Source organism: Colletotrichum phormii (assembly GCF_030913505.1).
Source record: "Colletotrichum phormii strain CBS 102054 chromosome Unknown BDP81scaffold_26, whole genome shotgun sequence".
NCBI lineage: Eukaryota > Fungi > Ascomycota > Sordariomycetes > Glomerellales > Glomerellaceae > Colletotrichum > Colletotrichum phormii.
In genome coordinates, this window is record NW_026851468.1 from 577,167 (window position 1) to 597,289 (window position 20,123).

A 20,123-nucleotide genomic window follows, 5' to 3' on the forward strand; every position below is an offset into this window, starting at 1 on the left:
TCGGCTCGGCCACAACATCTCATTCAAGCAACTGGCTACTCACAAACCAGTTCTCGCTCTTGAAATCTACCCCATGTCTCCATGTCCACAAAATTAGCTATCATCGTAGCCAATCATAAGCTTAAATCCCCCCGGCACGCTCGAGGATCGCTCATGCGACCTGCCCCAACAGGCATAGCGCTCTTCTGATCTTGGTAGGTGGCTCGAATCATTTATATGAGAGCAAACGGCGCCCCGTACGTAAAGCGGTAAATGGCCTGAAATACCGCGTTCAAGGAACTTTGTCTAGCACGAATTCGCAATGTCACCTTCCTCCGAATCTCGAAACAAAAGATCTTTGAGCTCCCTTCTAGCGTTTGCTTACTTTTGTGATGTATGTTCGATGCACGTAAGACCACTGACTAAGGATCGCAATCTTGCGCCGTTTTCCCCTGTTCCACACAGTCAATTGGCCTCAATAGTGAATGCTATAAAGAATGAGTCAAATGACTCGATTACTTGAGGAGACCCGGCGCACAAGGAGTATTAAATAGACCACAACGATTGTTTGCCATTGGTATCACGTCTTGGCACCGGTCTACAGCCCAAAGCTTCAACCATGCTGTTATCCTCACTGCTCAAAGCAACCATTTGCCTCATTTGGCCCGCTTCGGAATGGACACCATGTGGACAGAAACCAGCCAGCGCGATCCCGTCGCTCCTCGATGCTACACTCGACGATCTCAGCCACGGTCTGAATAATGGAATTTTCACCAGCGTCGACCTCGTGAACGCTTACATCGCGCGCATAGAAGAGACTACACCGACTCTCAACGCCGTCACTGAGATCAACCCGGATGCCGTCTCCATCGCCGAAACTCTGGACCTCATCCGCCGACAAGGCGGACCGCTCCTCGGCCCTTTACACGGCGTCCCCGTATTGATCAAGGACAACATTGCAACGGCAGATAAAATGAACAACACGGCCGGCTCTTACGCTTTGCTGGGTGCTAGAGTCTACGAGGACAGCACCGTCGCCGCCAAGCTCCGGAAAGCGGGGGCGATTCTGCTCGGCAAGGCACACCTGTCGCAGTGGGCCGAATGCCGGAGCTCCAATTCGAGCAATGGGTGGTCAACGTATGGTGGTCAGACCCTGGGCGCGTATTACCCCTTTCAAGATCCATCGGGTTCGTCGGGGGGCAGCGGCGTCGCGTCGTCAGTCGGTCTCGCGTGGGCGTCTCTTGGGACTGAGACAGCCGGCTCCATTCTATTGCCCAGTGACGTCAATAACGTCGTAGGTATCAAGCCCACTCTTGGTCTCACCTCACGGTACCTCGTCGTACCAATTTCGGAGCACCAAGATGTTGTTGGACCAATTGCTCGGACTGTGAAAGATGCTGCTCATCTCCTGGGAGCCATCGCCGGGGCAGATCCCAACGATAACTACACGTCGGCATTCCCTTTCCAGAAGACCCCGGACTACGCCGCGGCATGCCTGGAAGGAGGACTGTTGGGCAAGAGATTGGGAATCCCACGCCATGTCCTGCACGACTCCCGAGGCGCCCCTCCCTCCAACTACTCCGTGACGGTATTCGACTCGGCCGTCGACATTCTCAGGTCCGCCGGTGCGGAGATCATCGACAACATTGTTCTACCAGGATACAACGTGACCGAGATCTCACCGCTCCTCACCAAGAGCTTTCACGCAGATTTCGCCGTTGCCATAGAAAGGTACTTCGGACAATTGAAGTACAACCCGTATAACATCACCACGCTTCGTGAGCTCCGGGATTGGACTCAGCACGACCCCCGAGAGCAGTGGCCGGAGAAGAACACGCTCTCGTGGGACAACAACCTGGCAGAAGGTCTACGTAACACAGATCCGGAATTTTGGGATGTCCATCTCCGGCTTCTGTACCTGACTGGGCCCCAAGGATACGCTGGAGCTCTCAAGAACCATTCCCTAGACGCGATAGTAATACCGACGGCGTTCGCTGTGATGAATGCTGCCATATCCGGCACCCCGGTGATATCGGTTCCATTTGGAAGACATCCGGACAACACTGCAATTATCAAAGACAAGACTGGGACGCTCAACGCCGTTGCCCCCAACTTGCCTTTTGGCGTTGGTTTTGCGGGGGCTCCGTTCAGTGAAGAAACACTGATCAGCATCGCGTATGCCTTTGAGCAGAAGGTTCAGGCTCGGAAGGCCATCAAGCCTTACATCCAGCCCAAAACCGACTTAGAGGACACAGTCAAACTTAGAGCTGAGGTAGAAACAAGGCTAGAGCTGTGATATAAAAGTTGATTTTCAACATAGATTCACAGTTGATGATGCCAAATGTCGGTGTAGGTGTAGCTACCATAATACAGCGTTCATCAACCCTGATGTGATGACGGCATAACTCCTCACCATTGTGTCTTCAAGCAAGCAAGCCACAACTGCATCACCGATCAATCTTCGGGACTTTCCCGGAACCCCGCGCACCGATTTACGGCGGCGGATATCTAACCGGCCCTGAATGCAGGCCCTCCGGGTCGGATTCCGATCGCATCACAGTGGTTCCCCGCACTCCGAGAAAGCTCCGAGACCTTGTCGGCAGCGCACCCGATCTACGATCCAGACGTCTTATATCAATCAACTTCTATCGTCAAATCTTGGAATTCAAACCCTTTGGGTTCAAATTACAATCGGAAACCAATTCTGATAAGTGAGTTGAGTTGCACATTCCTGACAATTGAAGACACGTGAATCTGACCTATGTCTTATCAGTGTCTGGAAACCTAGTCTCCCTCACTGTTATCAAGGGCGCCGGCCACGAGTATATCCCCCTCCCAGAGGGCGAGAACGCAACGGTTGCCGATTTCCATTCGTAAGAAATCTTGTGTGTATCAAGTGGAAGAAAATTGCTAAAACCACACTAGAATCCGAACAAAGACAACAGACTCACCTGCCCACTTCACCTCCGGGTTCTATAAGATTGTCGCAGGACCCGCTCGTCCCGCACACTACAACTTCGAGGAGACCAAGTACGTTCTCAATGGTCAGATTGACATCTTGGTAAGTCACTTCGTAACTGTGAAAATCCTTTTGGCACAAGAGACAGTGTTGACTAGCGCGGCTTTGGCAGGATGAGGCTACTGGAATCACCCACCATCTAGTCCCTGGAGACTTTGCTTTCTTTCACGTCGGATCTAAGGTCAAGGTAAGCTGATATTCCACTATAATCTCGATAAATCCAAATCTCACGGTCTATTCTCTCTCTAGTTCTCTACTAAGTCAGAAGGCCTTGCTTTCTACGCCGTAACCCGGCCCGTTAGAGTTCCCCACCCGAACTTGAAGGGCCGTGAGGAGGAAACAAAGTCCAAGTTGTAAATTATTAGCAAAAGCGAAACTAGCAAGCAAACTTGAATTATAGACAAACACATTTACACAAGAGACCACTCTTACCACCACACTCAGAGAGTCTGTGGAGCACCTTTCGTAACCTTGAAACCACCAGGGGAGAGTTCCTGGAACACGCCCCTTGGATCATACTTCTGAGAGATTGATCTCAAGCGGTCCTTGTTATCCTGTCCATAACCAGCAAACGGGTCCTGAAACTGGCTGGCGTAGTTTGTGTACTTATAGCCCGAAGCAAGGCCCATCTCACCTGCCACCTTGTTGATTCTCTCTTCCATACGCTGCTGAGCTCTGTAGATGGCATCGTCGTCTTTCGCATTTTGCCACCTCGACCATAGGTTGACAAATCCAAGAGGCCGCGACTGTCCTCCAAGTCCGTGGTCCCTCGATCGCTACTTCAAGGGGCTAATCACTGACTCTGAAGGCTTCCAGGCCTTCCTCTGCGTGACAGACTTCTTCCAGAAGATCTGCCCGCGGTACTAGGAGATAGGTCATAACCTATCCTCCAAACGACAAACTACCTCTATTAAGAAACCAGATGGTTATAACGGAACTAGGGCACCAGTGGGAACTAGGGATGGATAGAACACATAGTAGCTCACGAGCAAGATTTGGAGGACGTCAGGATACGGCGTGTACTATATAGTATATAGCTAGAGCCTGCGACCCTTCACGCCACATACCCTCCGGGAGGTCTGCCGCAAGGGCGGCTGCGCCCTTGCCGCCATGGCGTTAAATAGAACAACAACAACAACAACAACAGTGTCGCAACGCTGGCGGGAACTCGAAGGGAGGCAATTCTGTGCGACAGGCCTGCGATTTCCGTGGCGACCCGCCCAGATCTCTTCAGAGGCAGTCTCGCATTCAAGTTTCCTCGAATGGGCGCAGCGCAAATGTGAACGTGAGGTGGAATTGCAGACGTTGATATTGGCAGGATGATACCATGGGTCCAGAAGGCGTCTTGAAAGTGCGGGCAGGGTGTGAGACTGGCCTGGTGGAATTAGGAGACTCCGAGAACAGGAGTATCTAGGCTGTGACATGGGTTCTTGATAGATGAGAGAGTGGAGTGGAATGTGAGGATGCTTGTCTCTTCAGCTATCAGTAGTTGCATATTGTCATTGATCCTCTGCTTTATGGTTTCTACTGCAACGTTTATCAACGTGAAAGCATCACCGCTACAAGCTGCGGAGCCTTCGGTTAGTAGTTCAAATTTACTATGGCTCAGGCTTGGAGGTCGAATGACTCAAGACTTAGTCCGTTCAGAACGTACGTTGGCTTTGAAAGTCTACACAATGATGTGATTAGATCTTGGGCACTTTTTCACGCAAACCCTGGTTTTATGTTCGGTCAGCAGATAGCATGAACTATGAGATGAGATCAAGACGGTAATCTAAATGGACATGAGACTTCAGTTTCCTGGAGACCGAAATGCCTAAGAAATTTCATTCTCAAAAGTGATGCGCCCTGAGTCCCCAATTTAAAACATATCAAGAATACGAAATCTGTGATCATCGATAAGGGAACTGTATCCTCATCTGTATAACGCACTTATTCGGAATTGTGCCAAATTTCTTGCTGCCTAACTTCAGGCCATTGTGGTTTTGATGGCAAATGCAGCATCTCGTTCAACTACCTATGCAATCAGAAATCACGATCCCTTCTCCAGAGTTATCCAAAGTATCACAAGATTCTATATCAATTCCATATGGACATGGTAGTGATCCGTAGCAAGTTTCAGGCATAATGAGTAGAGGGATTATCATCCAGTTCGTAATTTCTGCATTACGAGATCAAAATCCAAGTTCGATCTGCTCCTCAATCTCCGTTGTTCGACCTACGGAAATGACACCCCTTCTTCCAGTCAAATTAAATACCACATTGAAAAGGGTACCAGAGTCATTCTTCCCAATCTGCTTCCGATTGATAGATGCCGGGAAGTTTTGTTCATCCTTGAATAATTCTAGCAAGGTCACGAAGCCGGCGCTCTCGCCGACATCCGGGGTTGCAAGCTCCTTCATACGGGCGGTACGTTTCGGGGAATCTTCAAGCCAGAGAGGCTCAAAGACGCCCTCATGTCCCAAAATCAGGTTATTAGCATGGATAACACGGCCATTCTCGTCAGCCGGAAGCTCCTTGAATCCAATGCTAGTACACTCGAGGCCTGTGGGGCCAGAGTTGTCGCCAAGGAGAATATGACTGCTTCCGGCTAACCCAACGCTCTCGATCTTTTCCAAGGCCTCTCTCTTTGACCTGGACTCCAGAATAGTCCTGAGAGCGAAGTGGGTTGGCATCCCTTCCGAGTTGACGCCCTTGGCGCGGATGCCGTTGAGCAGACATCCTACACCGTGTTCGTTGAATCCAATCTTCCCGATGATACCTGCTTCGGTGATCATCTGGAAAGCTGGCAGATTGGTGCCGTCCGCATTCTGTGGCTTAGCGCGAACAATGATCAGATTCGACTTCTGTTCGTTCTTCCAGTCCCAATTCTGTGAAAGGAATGTTGATCCTCCAGGAGTCTTCCAGCCTAATGCAGTGCATCCATCTACTGCCATTTCTGTCGCTGCGCCTGGCGTGCCTTGTTTCGATTCCGCTTCGAAAAGGCCAAAGGCGATCTCGCTCCGTATGTTCAACGCCACGACATCAAGAACATCAACCGCAGCACCTTCCGCAACCCCCTCCATCTCTTCAAAGTATAAGGGATAGTTGGCTTTGAGGTGTGGCACGAATTCTAGGGTCTTCTCCTGTACTGTAGACCAATCCAAGCTACTGAAAGCTTTGAAAAAATAACGATAGAATTCGACAGACCCGGCAACTTGCTTTGCTGCCTGTTGACCTACTGCCAGACCGATCTACGTTGACATAAAAATAAGCTTTCAAGGCATATAAGAAGCAGTCGGAAACATAACTTACCTCTCGATGAGTTCCAGCCACAGCGATTTCAATCATCTTCGCAGAAAATTGCCTGTCACTCTGATGTCGCTATCTGGAAAGAAACATGTAATCTCAGCAGACGGATGTCTCTAATGACTATTTTGGGGGTCTACGTTCGTGATGCGGGGTTCTCCTCGGCTATCTAATGCGGGCTTCGGAGTGGCAAACGCTGGACGGCGCGTCGACTCTCAGCTCCTCGATATGGTACTACCTACATATCCGCAGTGCCACACTAGCTGGCTTGCGTACTCATCTGATAATGGCCAATTTTGGACAATCTCAGCCAATCACATCCAACATGGTATCAAAAGTGGTGTAGAACCTCTAGGCGAATTGAACCATCAATTCATGAAGCATCCGGGTATGTTCAAACTTCAAACTTCGTAGCGCATGCAGCATATAATAACGCAATGGCGTGAATGGCCTCTGAACTGTAAAGTCTCGTAGCGTAGAATTTCAGACTGCTTTTTCGTCTAGTGTACCATCGCAAACTCCGAACGTGAATATTCAATACATGCCAGCAATCCAACGCGGGCTCTTCAACATTGTGACATGTGACAGTACAGACTGCAGTCATCTCCGGTTGGATTATTCAAGATTTACTATTGGTGGAAGGCTGGAGGACTCACGGTCAAAGTAGCCTGCATTCCATTCAACGGAAAACTTCCTGGAATTCTGCCCGCTTAGAACGCCAACATTCAAGACTGAACTCGAAAACAACGCCAGTCTTGGGAGAAACAAAAATCGCTAAAATTTCTTATATCGTAGGGAAAGCATTGCCGGAAGAACTGGGTCTTCGAAGCACAATAATGGCTCTTTTTGAGCTCTCAAACTTCTAATAAGCGGGCTCATAAATGGACATATCTAACTTTGCAAGAAATGCCTTGAGTTTTCAGGATCTGATTCGGCAGTGGTAGGTGCTGAGCTGTTGGAAATTGGTGAAAATGCTCGATACTGTCTATGTAATCAGCTTATGCTGTTCTACGCCGTACCGGAAGAGAAGTAGGGCTCTTGGGAGCTGTCGATGTTTCTAATCAACCTAGAGATTCAGGACAGCATTATTAATTTATTATTGCAAGACCTCAATGTATGCTTTAAAAGTCTGTATCCTTCGGTGAGCTTAAAACATAAAAAATTGCAAATTCTGTAATGACACGAATGATAAAAGTATTCTATTCAAACAAGGCGAAAGCGTCTGATGCTTTTGAACAAAGTCGCTTGAAAGAAGCAGTCGCGTTTCCGTTCCTTTTAGACTGTTCTCGCAACCAGAAATTTACGGCAAGAGACGTTCACCTTGTTGAACTTTTCCTGGAACGTCGAGATTAGCGTATACGCGTTGTCAACCCGAGCTGCAACGAACCCTCGGGTAAGATGCTCGGATTCATGTTTGGTTCCGCGTATTCTTTACAACTCGACTCGGGTCCGTGTGTCCCACATTTCAAGCAATCCGAACCCGTTCGTCTGCAACTCTATCCGAGCATTCAGAGCCTGGTACAGACTAGAAAGAAATATGCAAACACGGAGCTGGGGAGGCTTAGATCTATCCAGACGTCGTGGAGCTCGAAATTATCTCCTGGGTATCAAAATATCTTTACAATATGGACGGCTTCATTCTCCCCCAGCGTACATATACCCGCTCAATTCTTTGCTCTCTTGAACTCCCAGACATTCCTTTCTTACGGCAGCCTCTCCCAACACTATTCGCCTTTCCTTCTACACGATCTTTTAATCTTCCATATTGATTCTTCTCATAAAGTTTACCAGACACCATTTGGCCTGCAATCATGTCGACCGATGGCTACTTCGAAGCAGTGCCTGGTGTCACCCCAACAAAGGGAGGCGCCTACCTTTGGCGCTACGTCCCAAGCAAGCCTGCAGCGATCCTATTTCTCATACTATTTCTCGCCTCTTTCCTCTACATCAGCCGGAAGATCTGGAGAACTCGTGCTCGCTTCTGCATCGTCTTTGCTGTGGGATGCCTCTGTAAGTTGCCCCATGACTCTGGTTTTCATAACCTCTGCTGATGCCCAGGAAGTCGAAGTGATAGGATACGGAGCACGAGCCAGCGCTCACGATAAGACCGAAAAAATTATGACCTACGCCATTCAGAACATGTTCATCATTATCGCCCCCGTCCTCTTTGCCGCCTCGATCTACATGGTCCTCGGTCGAATCATCACGAGCATCCACGCCGAGAAATATTCAATGATCAGAGCTTCCAAATTGACGAAGACATTTGTCATCGGCGATGTCTTTTCGTTCCTCATTCAGGGAGGTGCATCGGGCATGATGGTGATTCAGAAACCCGGCTTGGCAACTTGGGGTGAGAGGATCGTCATCATCGGCCTTGTTATCCAGATCGTCATGTTCGGCCTGTTTTGTGCCATCGCTGTCGTCTTCCACTGCAGAATGAGGCAGGCACCCACTCCCGGCTCTCTGGACGGTCTTATCCCCTGGGAAGAGAGCCTGTACATGCTTTATGCTGTCAGTCTGCTCATCATGGTTCGATCAATCTTCAGAGTCGTCGAGTTCGCTCAGGGGTACACTGGTTACTCTCTTTCTCACGAATGGACTCTTTACGTCTTCGACTCTCTTCTCATGTATCTTGTCACGGTACTTTTCGCTTGGAGGTTTCCAGAACGCTTGAGGCCTAAGGAAGACTTGGCTTTGTGATTTCACTTGCATCGGCTTTGTATCTGATGTTAGTAAGTGGTGTCGGACTGTTATAGTGCGCAGATCAACCTTGCATGGCAAGGCATAATTTGGAACATTCATATCTTACACAGGTCTTATCGAGTTCTTTTGTTAGTCGCTTCAGCTATGAATCTTCATCTCCAACTTGGCTCCATTCGCCTTTGTGTACACTGCTGTAACTCAATTCTTTTCCCCTACATCAGTTTACTTTCCTTATAACAACTGGCTCCTCGACAGTTTTTGGATGTAAACCCCCCCCCCCCATTGAGCAGATGCTGTGCTGTCTTCATCGACTCATAGCTCTCAAATACCCAGTCCAGCGTATCATTGGGGCCATTGGCAAGATTGCCGGTATGATCATTCCGGTATGATGTTGTTGCATTCGAGAATAGTTCAGGCCCTATCGGAAGGTTTTGCATCCCATCTGGGCCATCCTCCATCATCCGCCCCAGCATGCTATGATGCTCATGGGGAAAGTTGCAGGACTGCGTCGTGTGATTATCTCGCGTTGATTACGTCAAGCAGACGGTTATGCGGCAGATTTTGCAAACCTGGAAGCAAACGCTTGCAGGTATAGGCCGACAGCATATTGAGCAGATAGTGACCCAGACGTAATTTTGCCTGAGCATATCTCGGGCTAAAGAGTCGAGTTGAAGTGGCACTTTATATCCAATCGAGGCACCCTTCTCCAGAAGCTGTTCGTAGACTTTCTGATGGCCAAGTCTGGCTGCCAGGAGTAATGGCTGATCCAGAATCTCCGGTCCCTCTGATGGATCTGCATTGAAACGCAGCAACTCATCAAAGCATGAAGGGCTCCAATCAGTGCTACCGATCAATGCACATTTAACTGACATGGTGATGGCATTCTTCCCAAAACCATCCTTGGAAATCACCAGAGCAGAATCCGCGCAGTAGCTCATTAGACGACGGATGTTACCCGAAGATCCAGCCTGAACTGCGAACCACAAGGGCGTCCTTCCCGCGACATCCCTCGAATTCGGCTCGGCTCCATGTAGGAGAAGTATCCCAACAACGGATCCGTCACTATTCGGGATTTCAGTAGCATATGATAAAGGTGTCCTTCCAATGAGGTCTTTGGGATCCACAGTGGCCTCTAGCTGCAGACATAAGTCTGTGTACTCTGGACTATGTCCAGAGTATGACAAGGCGGTACGTCCATGCTGGTCGCTGAGGTCGACCTGCGCCCCATTGTCGATCAGCAATTGCGCCGTCTCTAGAACTCGTCGTAAAGAAGCCGGCTTCTGGTAATAGGGAAATCGAAAATGTAGGAAACAACTGTGTGTTCCATCGTAACCACCGTCTGGACTATCAAAATCGCAGAATTTCAGCCCTTCCACGAGATAGGAAAATGGTGTTCTTCTGGTTGTGTCTGCGCCGTCTGCCACCGCCCCATTATCGATGAGGAACTTGAGACCATTCAAAGAGGCAAAGTAAGCGGCTGTGCAGGTTAGATATCGCCCTTGCTTAGACTTGAAGTCAAAGTGTGGTGCCTGTCGAAACACTTTCTCCATGATGTCTGGATTTCCCTGGACCACAGCACCGTCAAGAACATTCAGAAAAGATGTGCCATATCTACTCCTGTTCATAGACACTTGGAAAGGCAAGCTCTCAAGTACTTTGGCTTTCGCAGCGAGGAGTTGCTCCACCATAGCCTCGTGGTTGCGCTCGACGGCATGAGAGAGAGCGGATCGCGGGGCAGATATCAGTCCAACCTTCAGATCAACGTTTGTACGTTCATCAGACAGTAGTTCTTGGGCAATATGAAGCCTATTCTTGCCAGAGCATGCAGCAATCAATAGTGGACTGACCATCATACCAGAATACTTATATTCAACCCAGTTGGGATCGACCCCTTCGCTGAGGAGAAGCGGCACAAGAAAGGTGTTATGCGAATCCGTGAAACAAGCATCTATCAGCAACTTTCCTCCTCGATGTTCCCATTCAGCGTCGTGTTGGGCAAATTTCAAAAGAATCTGAAACAGACCGAAGCACTGTTCTCAGATTGCCGTTGCAAATGGCATCGACAAGGGCAGCCTGTAGCCATCCTGGTGTCAGAGCCCTCCCGGATAGGGGCTAGTTAGAGGTAGTAAGGAGTCCAAGCAACAAAGGAGCAGCTCAGATATATATACAGCGCAGGGAGTACACGTCGAGGGAGGAGCAGATTTCAGTAATTCATCATTCTACCCCTAACTGCAGTTGGCCTCTGAGAGCTTCCACCCTGCGTCAACACCCCAACTTGACACCTGGTTCCACTTGCCAGGATGCCCATCTGGTCTCGCACCGTTCGTAAGTAAAATCCGGGCTGTACTTTCGTTTCGATAAAAGATCGCATAATAGAGCGGTGTCCAGTTTTTGATATCCTTGACATGAATTGTATCTTGTTATTAGAAAGAATTCGTGTCACTTCAATGTCGATACCTAGGGCCGCCGCCACGTGTAGAGGGCTTGCTTCTGTGTCACCACCAATTCTGGCCAGAAAATCGACATGGGGCCTCTGATCGAGCAACTCTTGGACTTTTTCATGAAGGATAGGGGCCTCTGATCGACGAACGTGCTCACACCAATTATTTGCGGCGTATCCTAGAAGGCTCTTTTTGGACTTTGAGAACTGTCCACATCTTTGTTATCAAAATTGCCCAAGAGGTCTCTGTGTATTGCCCTGCCAGAGACGAACGAATAGTCTGAAGAAACGGGATGGAGATGTCCGAAAGAAATCAGGTATGCAGCGCACATTCCACTAATGTCGTAGTGAGCACGCGGAAACCAGTTCCTTTCAGTTGCTTCGAAATATTCTTGTAGTGCATAATGGCTCAAGCGAACGATGCCAGACGTTTTGTCGACTACGATCAAGCCTCCACAAGCGGAAGCAATGTCTTCGGGTTCATACATGCTGTCTTTTTCCAATTGTCCGTTATTCAAGCTAGCGGCGAGAGCTTCTATCAGCTCGTTAATCTGCAATCGTCTTGTGGCGTGTGTGATCCACGTGAGGGCCTGCATTGCTATGCCACTGTGTTCTTGCGTTTTGATTCTTTCCAAGACACCATCATAGGCTTTGCAAAGCAATCGACGCTTCCATTCATCACTGCCATTGGGGCCTGACTGAGCGATGTATGCATCTCTCTGAAACTCCCCCAAGCGCTTGTTGACAGCTGCGACGTTGAGGTCGGTCTCGAAAGAATCTAGAAATAGTTGTGCTAGGAGAAACCTGTGTTTGGGAGATAATGAGCTGTCCGCTTGCCCAGGTGCTTATAAGCCTACCACGAGGTTCTGGGGTCTCTAAAATAGAGTACGTACATGCCATCGACAACGCCAATGATGGCATCTTTGACTTTGTTTTGGAGTTCCGGATGTCTTCGCAGAACCGCCGACAGCTTTTGCACGCGTCCTCCCAAATACCTTTCCAAGTCTTGTGTTTCTGCGCAGACTTCCTGTATCAAGGAATTTGTAGGATTGAACTGACAGCTGATGGCATCTATCGGTCGTGAAGTGATGAATAGTCTAACGTTTGGCTGGCGCCGTAGGTCGTCGATGATGTCCAGCATCTGTGCGCGCTCGTTCGATCCAAAGACTTCCAGTTCATCTATTGCATCTATGACGATGAAGCAGCCCGTAATCATGAGGATTGACTCTCGTAGTATTTCCTTGACGAGTGTCGAGGGGAGCGTATCTTTGCGTTCGTACATCTTCTCTAACTCGACAGGTAGGAGAGGCAGGGCTTCGAGGACTTGCCTCAGGATAGATCGTAAAAGAGACGTTGAAGTGTCCAGAGACCGGTTCTTGTAGTCGCAGTACACATACGCAAAAGTAATGCCATCACGGTCTCGGTATTTGCTACGAAGATGGTCGATCACTGTCGCCGTTATCATAGTCTTTCCAGCTCCTATCCCACCAGAGCAAAAGAGAACCCGGTATTTTTCCTTGGAACAAAGGGAACATAACCATGTCTTGAAATTCTGGCACTCCAGGAACCAGGTACCGGTTCTTTCGTATCTCAAGTTGAGCAAGTCAGGCTGTTCCAACACGAATGTTCGCGTCGAAACCCAATCAAGAACCTCACGTCTGCTTTCCGCTTCCGCTCTCTGCCGTAGTTGATCTTGGATGCCTCCAGCTGTGCTGCGGAAGTCATCACGAAAATTCTCGACGGCTTGACCCAGTTCGCCTAGAGTGTCGTGGACTCCGTCCACAGATTTGGGGATCTGTTCGAGATACTGTTTCGTCTCCTGGATGATGAACCTGTGAAAAACCAGCATCCCTTCAAATCAGTGAACGGAAAGAGAGAACGTGCTCATACTGTTGATTCGCCTGTGCCACCATTATGAGCAATATTGGGGCATCACGGACCGCTTGTACGTGCGTCTCAAGTTTCTGATCAAATTTGGCCCCTTTGAACCACTTCTTGAGGAAGTTTTTCCCAGAGAGGCGTTCGTTCAGGACGACAAATGCCTGGCGACATCGGTCCAAGGTGTCTCTCAGCCTTTCGTCATACTGTGCGTGCAGTGGCTGTCCACCTGCGTCAACCGATTTTAGAAGAGGGTGAAGGATCGCAATCATCTGAATGATGTCGTCGAGCCAGCCGGTGAGAAGCTTGAGTTCGGTGGTGTCATGCTTCGAGGGACCAATATGCTTATTCGCAAGTTGAAGGCATTCTTTCGCCAGTGGCAGAACTCCAAACGCACCAACGACTAGGCCAGCGACCTCCATAGTGCTTCTCCCAATAGGAGGCGCGGAAGTGGACGACGGCCTCCAAGGTGTAGATGAGTGCTAACCTGTCAACTAAGGAAAGATGCGAAAGGTCCAAACTTTGTATTTGTCGAGTTCCCAACAAATCTGAGCCGCGGTGGTAGCAAGAGTCAAGGTCAATTCAGACCCAGACGAAGATTCAAGTCCATGATAAGGAATCGGAGATTGGGAAATCGACGAGGTAAAGCTTGAAGAGGGGAGGCAGCATAGATTACTGCAAAAGTATGAAATCCCTAGAAGGCCTTGCCTCTACTAGGGTCCTTGGGTACTTTCGAGCACGATCCAAGGAGGCACGGTGTGAAGAGAAGAATCAGGCATCCCCAAAGGAAGGTGACCACTGCCCACTGTGTCTCAGGGCTGAGGTAGACATGATGTTATCGATTCTCTTTACAGAAGCACAATTCTTTCAGCAGGAGGCCAATCCTCTTTGACACTTCCGACAAAGAATACACCCGTTGTCTTGCTTCAACATTCCCTCAAAAACAGCCCTAGTCCAATGAAGAAGGATCAAAGTCCTCCTTCATGTCAGGCACCCAGCCTTTGGGCCGTTCCGTTCCCCGGATCGCTAGGCCATAGCCCAGCTTCTCCACCTTGCGCACCGACTGTCGCATAACCTCCATCTTGCCCCTGAAGTCTCTTGTAGGAATCTCTGGAAGAATCTCGAAGCAACTGCTCAGATCGTGGATATCCATCAAAATATTGCGGCCCTCGACGCCAGCCAGCTGACCGGTCTGTGCAGTGGTCACAGTAGCGAAACGCATCATCTCGCCAAAGAGATCAAAGAGACCAAACATGTAGTCGTTTTCGGTGATTGAGACATTAGCTGGAACTGCTGCTGCTGTCTCTTCCTGGCTGATGAGGGTCTGGTTTCGAAGGTAGTGGGAGAAGGAGAGGGCTTCGACGAGCTCCTCCAGGCAGCGGAGTGAGTGGGCGTAGCGGTAGCGGTTGATTCCTTGGATGTCCTTCTCAATTGCGGTCAGGTGGTTCTTAATCTCGCCCATGCGCGTTTCGATCTCCTTGTTGGCGAAGTTGGGAAGGTCGCCCAGCTTGTTGACTCTACCACGGTATTAGTAGATGGCGCTAGAACAATGTGCGGTTGGTAGAAATTACCTCTGGCAGGTGAAGATACTGCATCCAGATTAGTCAGAGTCAAGAATACACTAGCAGTCGAAAGCTCACATCTTCTTGCTCAACGCGGTTACATCCCTTGATGCTTTCACAATACGCTCCCTCCGGTCGTGGTGCTGGTCCAGCTCATCGCGAAATTTCATGAACATGGGGGTGAATTGGGACTCGGGCGCAGCCGGCTTCTGCTTGGGCTCATGAGTCCGCATGTTGCCATTCCGATCGCGCTTAGACATCCTGGATTATGCAACAATTGGGCGGTGTTGGTGAGATGAAATGCGAGGTCGGCAATAAGTGAGGCCGTCGATGAAGTCAGCGACCTGGATGGGAGTGATGTTGGTGTGAGGTCGTGCAGGGTCAGAATTAAATTTAGTGGGGTCGGCAGTTGGAGCACCCGGGGTGTGGGCCCAGCACACCCGTGTCCAGGGGCTGGCCGTTTTTGCCCACGTCACTCAAATTTCCCATCATGGCAATATGGGGATTTGAAGCTTCAACTCCCGAAACTCACATTCGCTCCAGAGCATCGTGTCTTCCAGGGCTTACTCAATGGCTTTCTGTATAATCTCTTCCAAATAGGACTATCTGATTTGGTAGCCGACAATCTCGCGAGGAAATACATCTCTCCCGAGTCATACTCCAGCATGGCCGGCCTGGACGCGTTCTTCCGGCCCGTGCCGCTTTTCGGCGCCGCCGCGCTCCTCCGTGTGGCGATGCTGTACTACGGACTATGGCAGGACGCCATCTCCGCCGTCAAGTACACCGACATTGACTATCTGGTCTTCACCGATGCCGCTCGCTTCACTGCTCAAGGGCGTTCGCCCTACGACCGCGAAACTTACCGCTACACGCCACTTTTGGCGTGGATGCTCGTGCCTACGGCGTGGCAAGGATGGTTCTCCTTCGGCAAGGTCGTTTTCGCGGTCGCTGATTTGCTGGCCGGGTTCTTGATTGTGCGCATTCTCGAGAGGCGCGGCGTGGAGATGGGTAGAGCATTGAAGTTTGCCAGTATCTGGCTGCTGAACCCCATGGTCGCAACGATCAGCACTCGTGGAAGCTCCGAGGGACTCCTGGGTATATTGGTCATGGCGCTGCTTTGGTCCGTGCTAGAGAGACGGACGACGCTGGCTGGGCTATTGCTTGGCTTTGGAGTCCACTTCAAAATCTATCCTTTCATCTATGCGCCAGCTATTGTATGGTGGATGGATGATGAGACGCTCGGTCGAAAGGGGACGGCCTCTGCTCAGGCGCAGACTTTGGGCGAAGCCTTGGTCAAGTTCATCAATGCTGAAAGAGTCAAGTTGGCCATTGTCAGTCTTGCGACCTTCATGGGGCTCAACATTGCCATGTTTTCTATGTAAGAGATTCTGAGATCATGCCATGTTGGACAGTGCTAACCGCCTAATAGCTATGGCACGCCGTTCTTGGTGCATACTTACTTCCACCACGTCACCAGAATCGACCACAGGCATAACTTCAGTCCTTATAACGTCCTGTTGTATCTGACGTCCGCTTTCCCATCCACGGCTACTCTTCGCATCGAATCCGTCGCATTTCTTCCCCAAATCCTGCTGTCAACGGTGCTTATTCCGTTCATCCTAGCCAAGAAGGACCTTGCAACTTCGATGATGGCGCAGACGTTTGCTTTCGTGACCTTCAACAAAGTCTGTACGAGCCAGGTAAGAGCAAACTGCCATTCACTGGATCTCAAAAGCTGTGGCTAACATTCGAGCAGTATTTCCTGTGGTACATGGTCTTCCTGCCCATTTACCTCCCCGGCTCACAGTTCCTCAAAAGTCCGAAGCTTGGAGCTACAGCATTGGGTCTTTGGATCGTGTCTCAGGCTGCTTGGTTACAGCAGGGCTTCAATCTGGAGTTCTTGGGCATTAGCACCTTTTTCCCGGGCTTATTCGCATCATCTGTGGGATTCTTCCTCGTTAATTGTTGGATCTTGGGTATTATGGTCAACGACGGCGAGTCAACAACCATTCAAACAGATGGGAAAGTCAAGCGATAAGACTTGCAAGATTATGTAAATGCTATGCAATGAGGAAAATTGAGTGACTTCAAGGATTTCGCGTTTTGGTGAACCGAACGGGTTACCCGTGTACCCCTGGTCTATTGATGAACGTTGCCCAGCCACGATAGATACCTAAAGAACCAAATTTTGTTTAAGTAATTTTCATATACTTAGCCTAATCTCAAATGCATGCAAGAACTTTTTGATTGAGATCGCGAAGTCCGAGAGAGGCAAAGGGGTTGTGGTTGTTGCCTGAAAGTGGACACGTGATCCGGCGTCACTTTCCCGCGACGGTACGCGCGCGGGCACACGACCTGCGTCCATCTCTGCCTACACCAACTTGATCCTGTCGCATTGCCCAATATTTTAGGCCTCGCAGCCAGCACCCGAACCGCGCGCCAGTCCGCGGTGCTTTTCCCTCCAGACAGGTCGCGATGTGGTTATTAGAGACTGACGGCAATGTCTTCGAAGGTACATCTTAGTTTACCCCGCCAATCGTACAAGATGCTGACGCGATTGATGTCCAGGGCGACGGCTTTGGCTCCGGCCAGGCAAACGATATCTCTTCGGCCGAACGGACTCGGAACGTATGGACTACGACTATGCGACCACCTCGAGCAAACTTGACTGACGGACTGCAGCCGGACAACTGGCCATCTCCCACAAAACCATTTCGCGCAAACATCTGACAATCGAGGTCGATAATGTATCCGACGGCGACAGCGTACGCAGGCGCATAGCGATTCACCAGTACAATTAGCTGAATATCTTCCTAGCAACACCTCACCCGCCGATCGACCGTCACAATCGAAGACTTGGGCACCAAGACCGGAACGACCGTAGACGGGCACAAACACAAGGGCGAGAAGCATGTGGTGGCCGCAGCTTCGGCAGAGATTAAGATGGGCGGCTGCCCTGACCTGTTTCGGTACGGATATTGTTGCTTGAAGTTTCGAAATGCCTGCTGATGGTTTCGTAGCTTGACCTGGCAGCCTGTGGCGCTCACATTCAGCTTCTCGAGCCGGGAAATGCAGTCCGACCCCTTTTCACGACTGCGTGTCGACCTTGAGCAGCTTGATGTCAAGTTACTGGCAGACTATAACATCCAGCACACGACACATGTTGTCACTAAGAAGCGCAACACCTCAAAGGGATTGCAGGCCCTCATCAATGGAAGGTACATCGTGGCCGACTCTTTCGTCGATGCCATTGTCGCAGCAGCGACCCCTTCGGAAGATGACGATATTACTGCCTCTTCTGCTTTAGAAACAGACTTTAATGGCAACTGGCCAGATCCATTGAAGCACCTGCCTCCTCGCGGTGGCGAGCCTGTCGAAAGGCCTCCATCCGCGTATGCCCCGGACGAGGCCCGCTTGGAAATCTTCGAGGGGTACACCTTCATTTTCTATGACAAGGGTCAATTTGACAATCTCTTGGCGCCAATCACCAACGGCAAGGGCAAGGCTCTATTCACCAAGGTCGATCCAAAGTCGACCACAGTGGACGACTTCGTTCTCTACGTCAAAACGGAAGCTGGCGAGAAAGGCCTTGGATCCTTTGACGACGGTAGCGAAGGGCGAGGCGTCGTAGTCGTCCGCTTCGTACCGAACAAGGGCGAAGCTGTGGACTGGTATGCCGATTTCTTCACTCAGGTTTCCCTCCGACTTGATCACAGACCCATTGAACAGAACGAGTTCCTCGAGGCCATCCTCATCAAAGATGCCAGCATATTGCGCCGGCCTTTGGAGATGGACCCCACTCAGGGTCCGGCAAGCACAGCTCTGCAACAGGAGGTGGCACGGGTTGACTCCAACTCGATGGATATAGATCAGCCAACGACCTCACAGAACACGCCTCAAGAGTCTGCACCTGCGCCTAAGCCTGCTGTTGCCAGAAGTCGGGTGCGGAGGGCACCGACGAGACGCTTTGCTGGATTTGACGCCGACGATGATGACGATGATGCATTTACTCCTCCAGTGACTGAAAGCAAACCCGCCGAGGCTGAATCTGAAGAAGAGGGTCTGTTCGTTTTTCAAGATGCGAATGCGTCAAACGAGGCAGCCGGACCATCGCCAGATACAAACAGACGATCCCAAAGGAAACGCCCTGCAACACAGGACGATGACATTGAGGACATCATCCCAACAGCGGCTGCAGTCAAACGACGGAGGATCGCAGCCGGAGAAGAGCCCGTTCCACGTACCGAGCCACCTGAACCCGCGAAACCCGAGCCAAAGCCCGCTCCCAAAGTCAAGAAGGTGAAGAAAGAGATTGACGTCCTCGACGTTGCCCGCCAGCAGAGGGAAGCAATGGAGGCTCGTCTCAAGGCAGAGAAGGAAGACTTGGCCAACTTACCCGACGATGTTGATATAGAGCAAATCCGGCGGTTGCACATCGTCGAGGAGATGCCGTTACGTCAACCACCAGCCAACAGAGGTCACGATAAAGATGACGAGAATGGTAGGTGGGATCCACGGTGGAATGGGAGGAAGAACTTCAAGCGCTTCAAGCCGCGGGGCGAACTCACTGGCCGACCTCCCCAGAGGGTCATCGTGCCCTTGACGCAAGTCAAGACCAAGGAGTTTGGAATTGGAGACGATTACTGGCTAGAGGACGACAGTCAGCGTAAGAAGAAGGGTAATGACAGCCAGAAGAGCGGTACAGCTCAGGACGAGTCCGCTCCTCCGCCACCCCCGCCGCCGCCGCCTGCGTCTCGGCCTGCATCGCGACAACAGCGTATCGTTCTAAGCGACGACAGTGAAGAGGACGACATACCCGATACCCAGGCTGAGCCAGAACCAGAACCAGAACCGACGCCAGCATCACGGTCGAGGAGTACCCGCGCCACGACGGCGACACAGTCACAAAACACCACACAGAGTCAATTATCAAGACAAACTCGCGGGAAGAGGTCCGCGCCAGAACCAGCCAAGGAGCCGCAGGCGAAGAAGCCGAGAGCCTCGCGGAAAGTCATCGAGGTTGCGGACAGTGACGACAGCGAAGATGAGCTCAAGTTCAAGTTTGGCCGACGGCGATGAGGGGACACGGCGAGGGAGAGTGGTAATGATGATGTATGACTTGCATTCGCGACGGGCGCTGCTTCTATTGTTGGGGGGTATCTCTCTATCCGTATTCTGCATGCAGGCTCGTCCTGTTGAAATACAGGCCTCTGCTGCCGCATCTTGCTTATATGTGCCTCTCAGTACCATTTTC

The 20,123-nt window shown here is 50.5% G+C and overlaps 7 protein-coding genes across 7 annotated transcripts; 4 read left to right on the forward strand and 3 right to left on the reverse strand.

Annotated features, from left to right (window-relative positions):
• Positions 1-598: 598 nt before the first annotated feature.
• BDP81DRAFT_399016 (amidase signature domain-containing protein) lies at positions 599-3,355 on the forward strand (the record flags this gene model as incomplete). The annotated part of the gene is made up of 5 exons (XM_060588532.1): positions 599-2,251; positions 2,788-2,852; positions 2,905-3,040; positions 3,111-3,185; positions 3,248-3,355. The coding sequence occupies 5 exons, from the start codon at positions 599-601 to the stop codon at positions 3,353-3,355; spliced, it is 2,037 nt and encodes a 678-aa protein (XP_060440059.1).
• A 1,817-nt stretch (positions 3,356-5,172) lies between these two features.
• On the reverse strand, positions 5,173-6,328 carry BDP81DRAFT_454108 (acyl-coenzyme A:6-aminopenicillanic acid acyl-transferase-domain-containing protein; the record flags this gene model as incomplete). The annotated part of the gene is made up of 2 exons (XM_060592899.1): positions 5,173-6,231; positions 6,293-6,328. 2 exons carry the CDS (start codon positions 6,326-6,328, stop codon positions 5,173-5,175), a joined length of 1,095 nt encoding a protein of 364 aa, XP_060440060.1.
• A 1,769-nt stretch (positions 6,329-8,097) lies between these two features.
• On the forward strand, positions 8,098-8,986 carry BDP81DRAFT_502410 (RTA1 like protein-domain-containing protein; the record flags this gene model as incomplete). Its single annotated transcript, XM_060595565.1, has 4 exons — positions 8,098-8,296; positions 8,349-8,563; positions 8,615-8,913; positions 8,944-8,986. The coding sequence occupies 4 exons, from the start codon at positions 8,098-8,100 to the stop codon at positions 8,984-8,986; spliced, it is 756 nt and encodes a 251-aa protein (XP_060440061.1).
• Positions 8,987-9,519: 533 nt separating this feature from the next.
• BDP81DRAFT_502412 (uncharacterized protein) lies at positions 9,520-13,871 on the reverse strand (the record flags this gene model as incomplete). Its single annotated transcript, XM_060595566.1, has 6 exons — positions 13,320-13,871; positions 12,323-13,261; positions 11,760-12,233; positions 11,337-11,646; positions 11,013-11,101; positions 9,520-10,795 (listed from the first exon to the last, which is right to left on the reverse strand). The coding sequence occupies exons 1-6, from the start codon at positions 13,727-13,729 to the stop codon at positions 9,520-9,522; spliced, it is 3,498 nt and encodes a 1,165-aa protein (XP_060440062.1). The 5' UTR covers positions 13,730-13,871.
• A 24-nt stretch (positions 13,872-13,895) lies between these two features.
• Positions 13,896-15,233, reverse strand: BDP81DRAFT_358382 (translin family protein). The gene is made up of 3 exons (XM_060586357.1): positions 14,948-15,233; positions 14,879-14,896; positions 13,896-14,824 (listed from the first exon to the last, which is right to left on the reverse strand). Exons 1-3 carry the CDS (start codon positions 15,127-15,129, stop codon positions 14,257-14,259), a joined length of 768 nt encoding a protein of 255 aa, XP_060440063.1. The 5' UTR covers positions 15,130-15,233; the 3' UTR covers positions 13,896-14,256.
• Positions 15,234-15,534: 301 nt separating this feature from the next.
• Positions 15,535-16,907, forward strand: BDP81DRAFT_331048 (mannosyltransferase; the record flags this gene model as incomplete). Its single annotated transcript, XM_060585474.1, has 3 exons — positions 15,535-16,247; positions 16,299-16,569; positions 16,623-16,907. 3 exons carry the CDS (start codon positions 15,535-15,537, stop codon positions 16,905-16,907), a joined length of 1,269 nt encoding a protein of 422 aa, XP_060440064.1.
• Positions 16,908-17,270: 363 nt separating this feature from the next.
• BDP81DRAFT_116024 (uncharacterized protein) lies at positions 17,271-20,053 on the forward strand. The gene is made up of 5 exons (XM_060581540.1): positions 17,271-17,381; positions 17,438-17,497; positions 17,552-17,634; positions 17,687-17,838; positions 17,890-20,053. The coding sequence occupies exons 1-5, from the start codon at positions 17,345-17,347 to the stop codon at positions 19,946-19,948; spliced, it is 2,391 nt and encodes a 796-aa protein (XP_060440065.1). The 5' UTR covers positions 17,271-17,344; the 3' UTR covers positions 19,949-20,053.
• Positions 20,054-20,123: the final 70 nt, after the last annotated feature.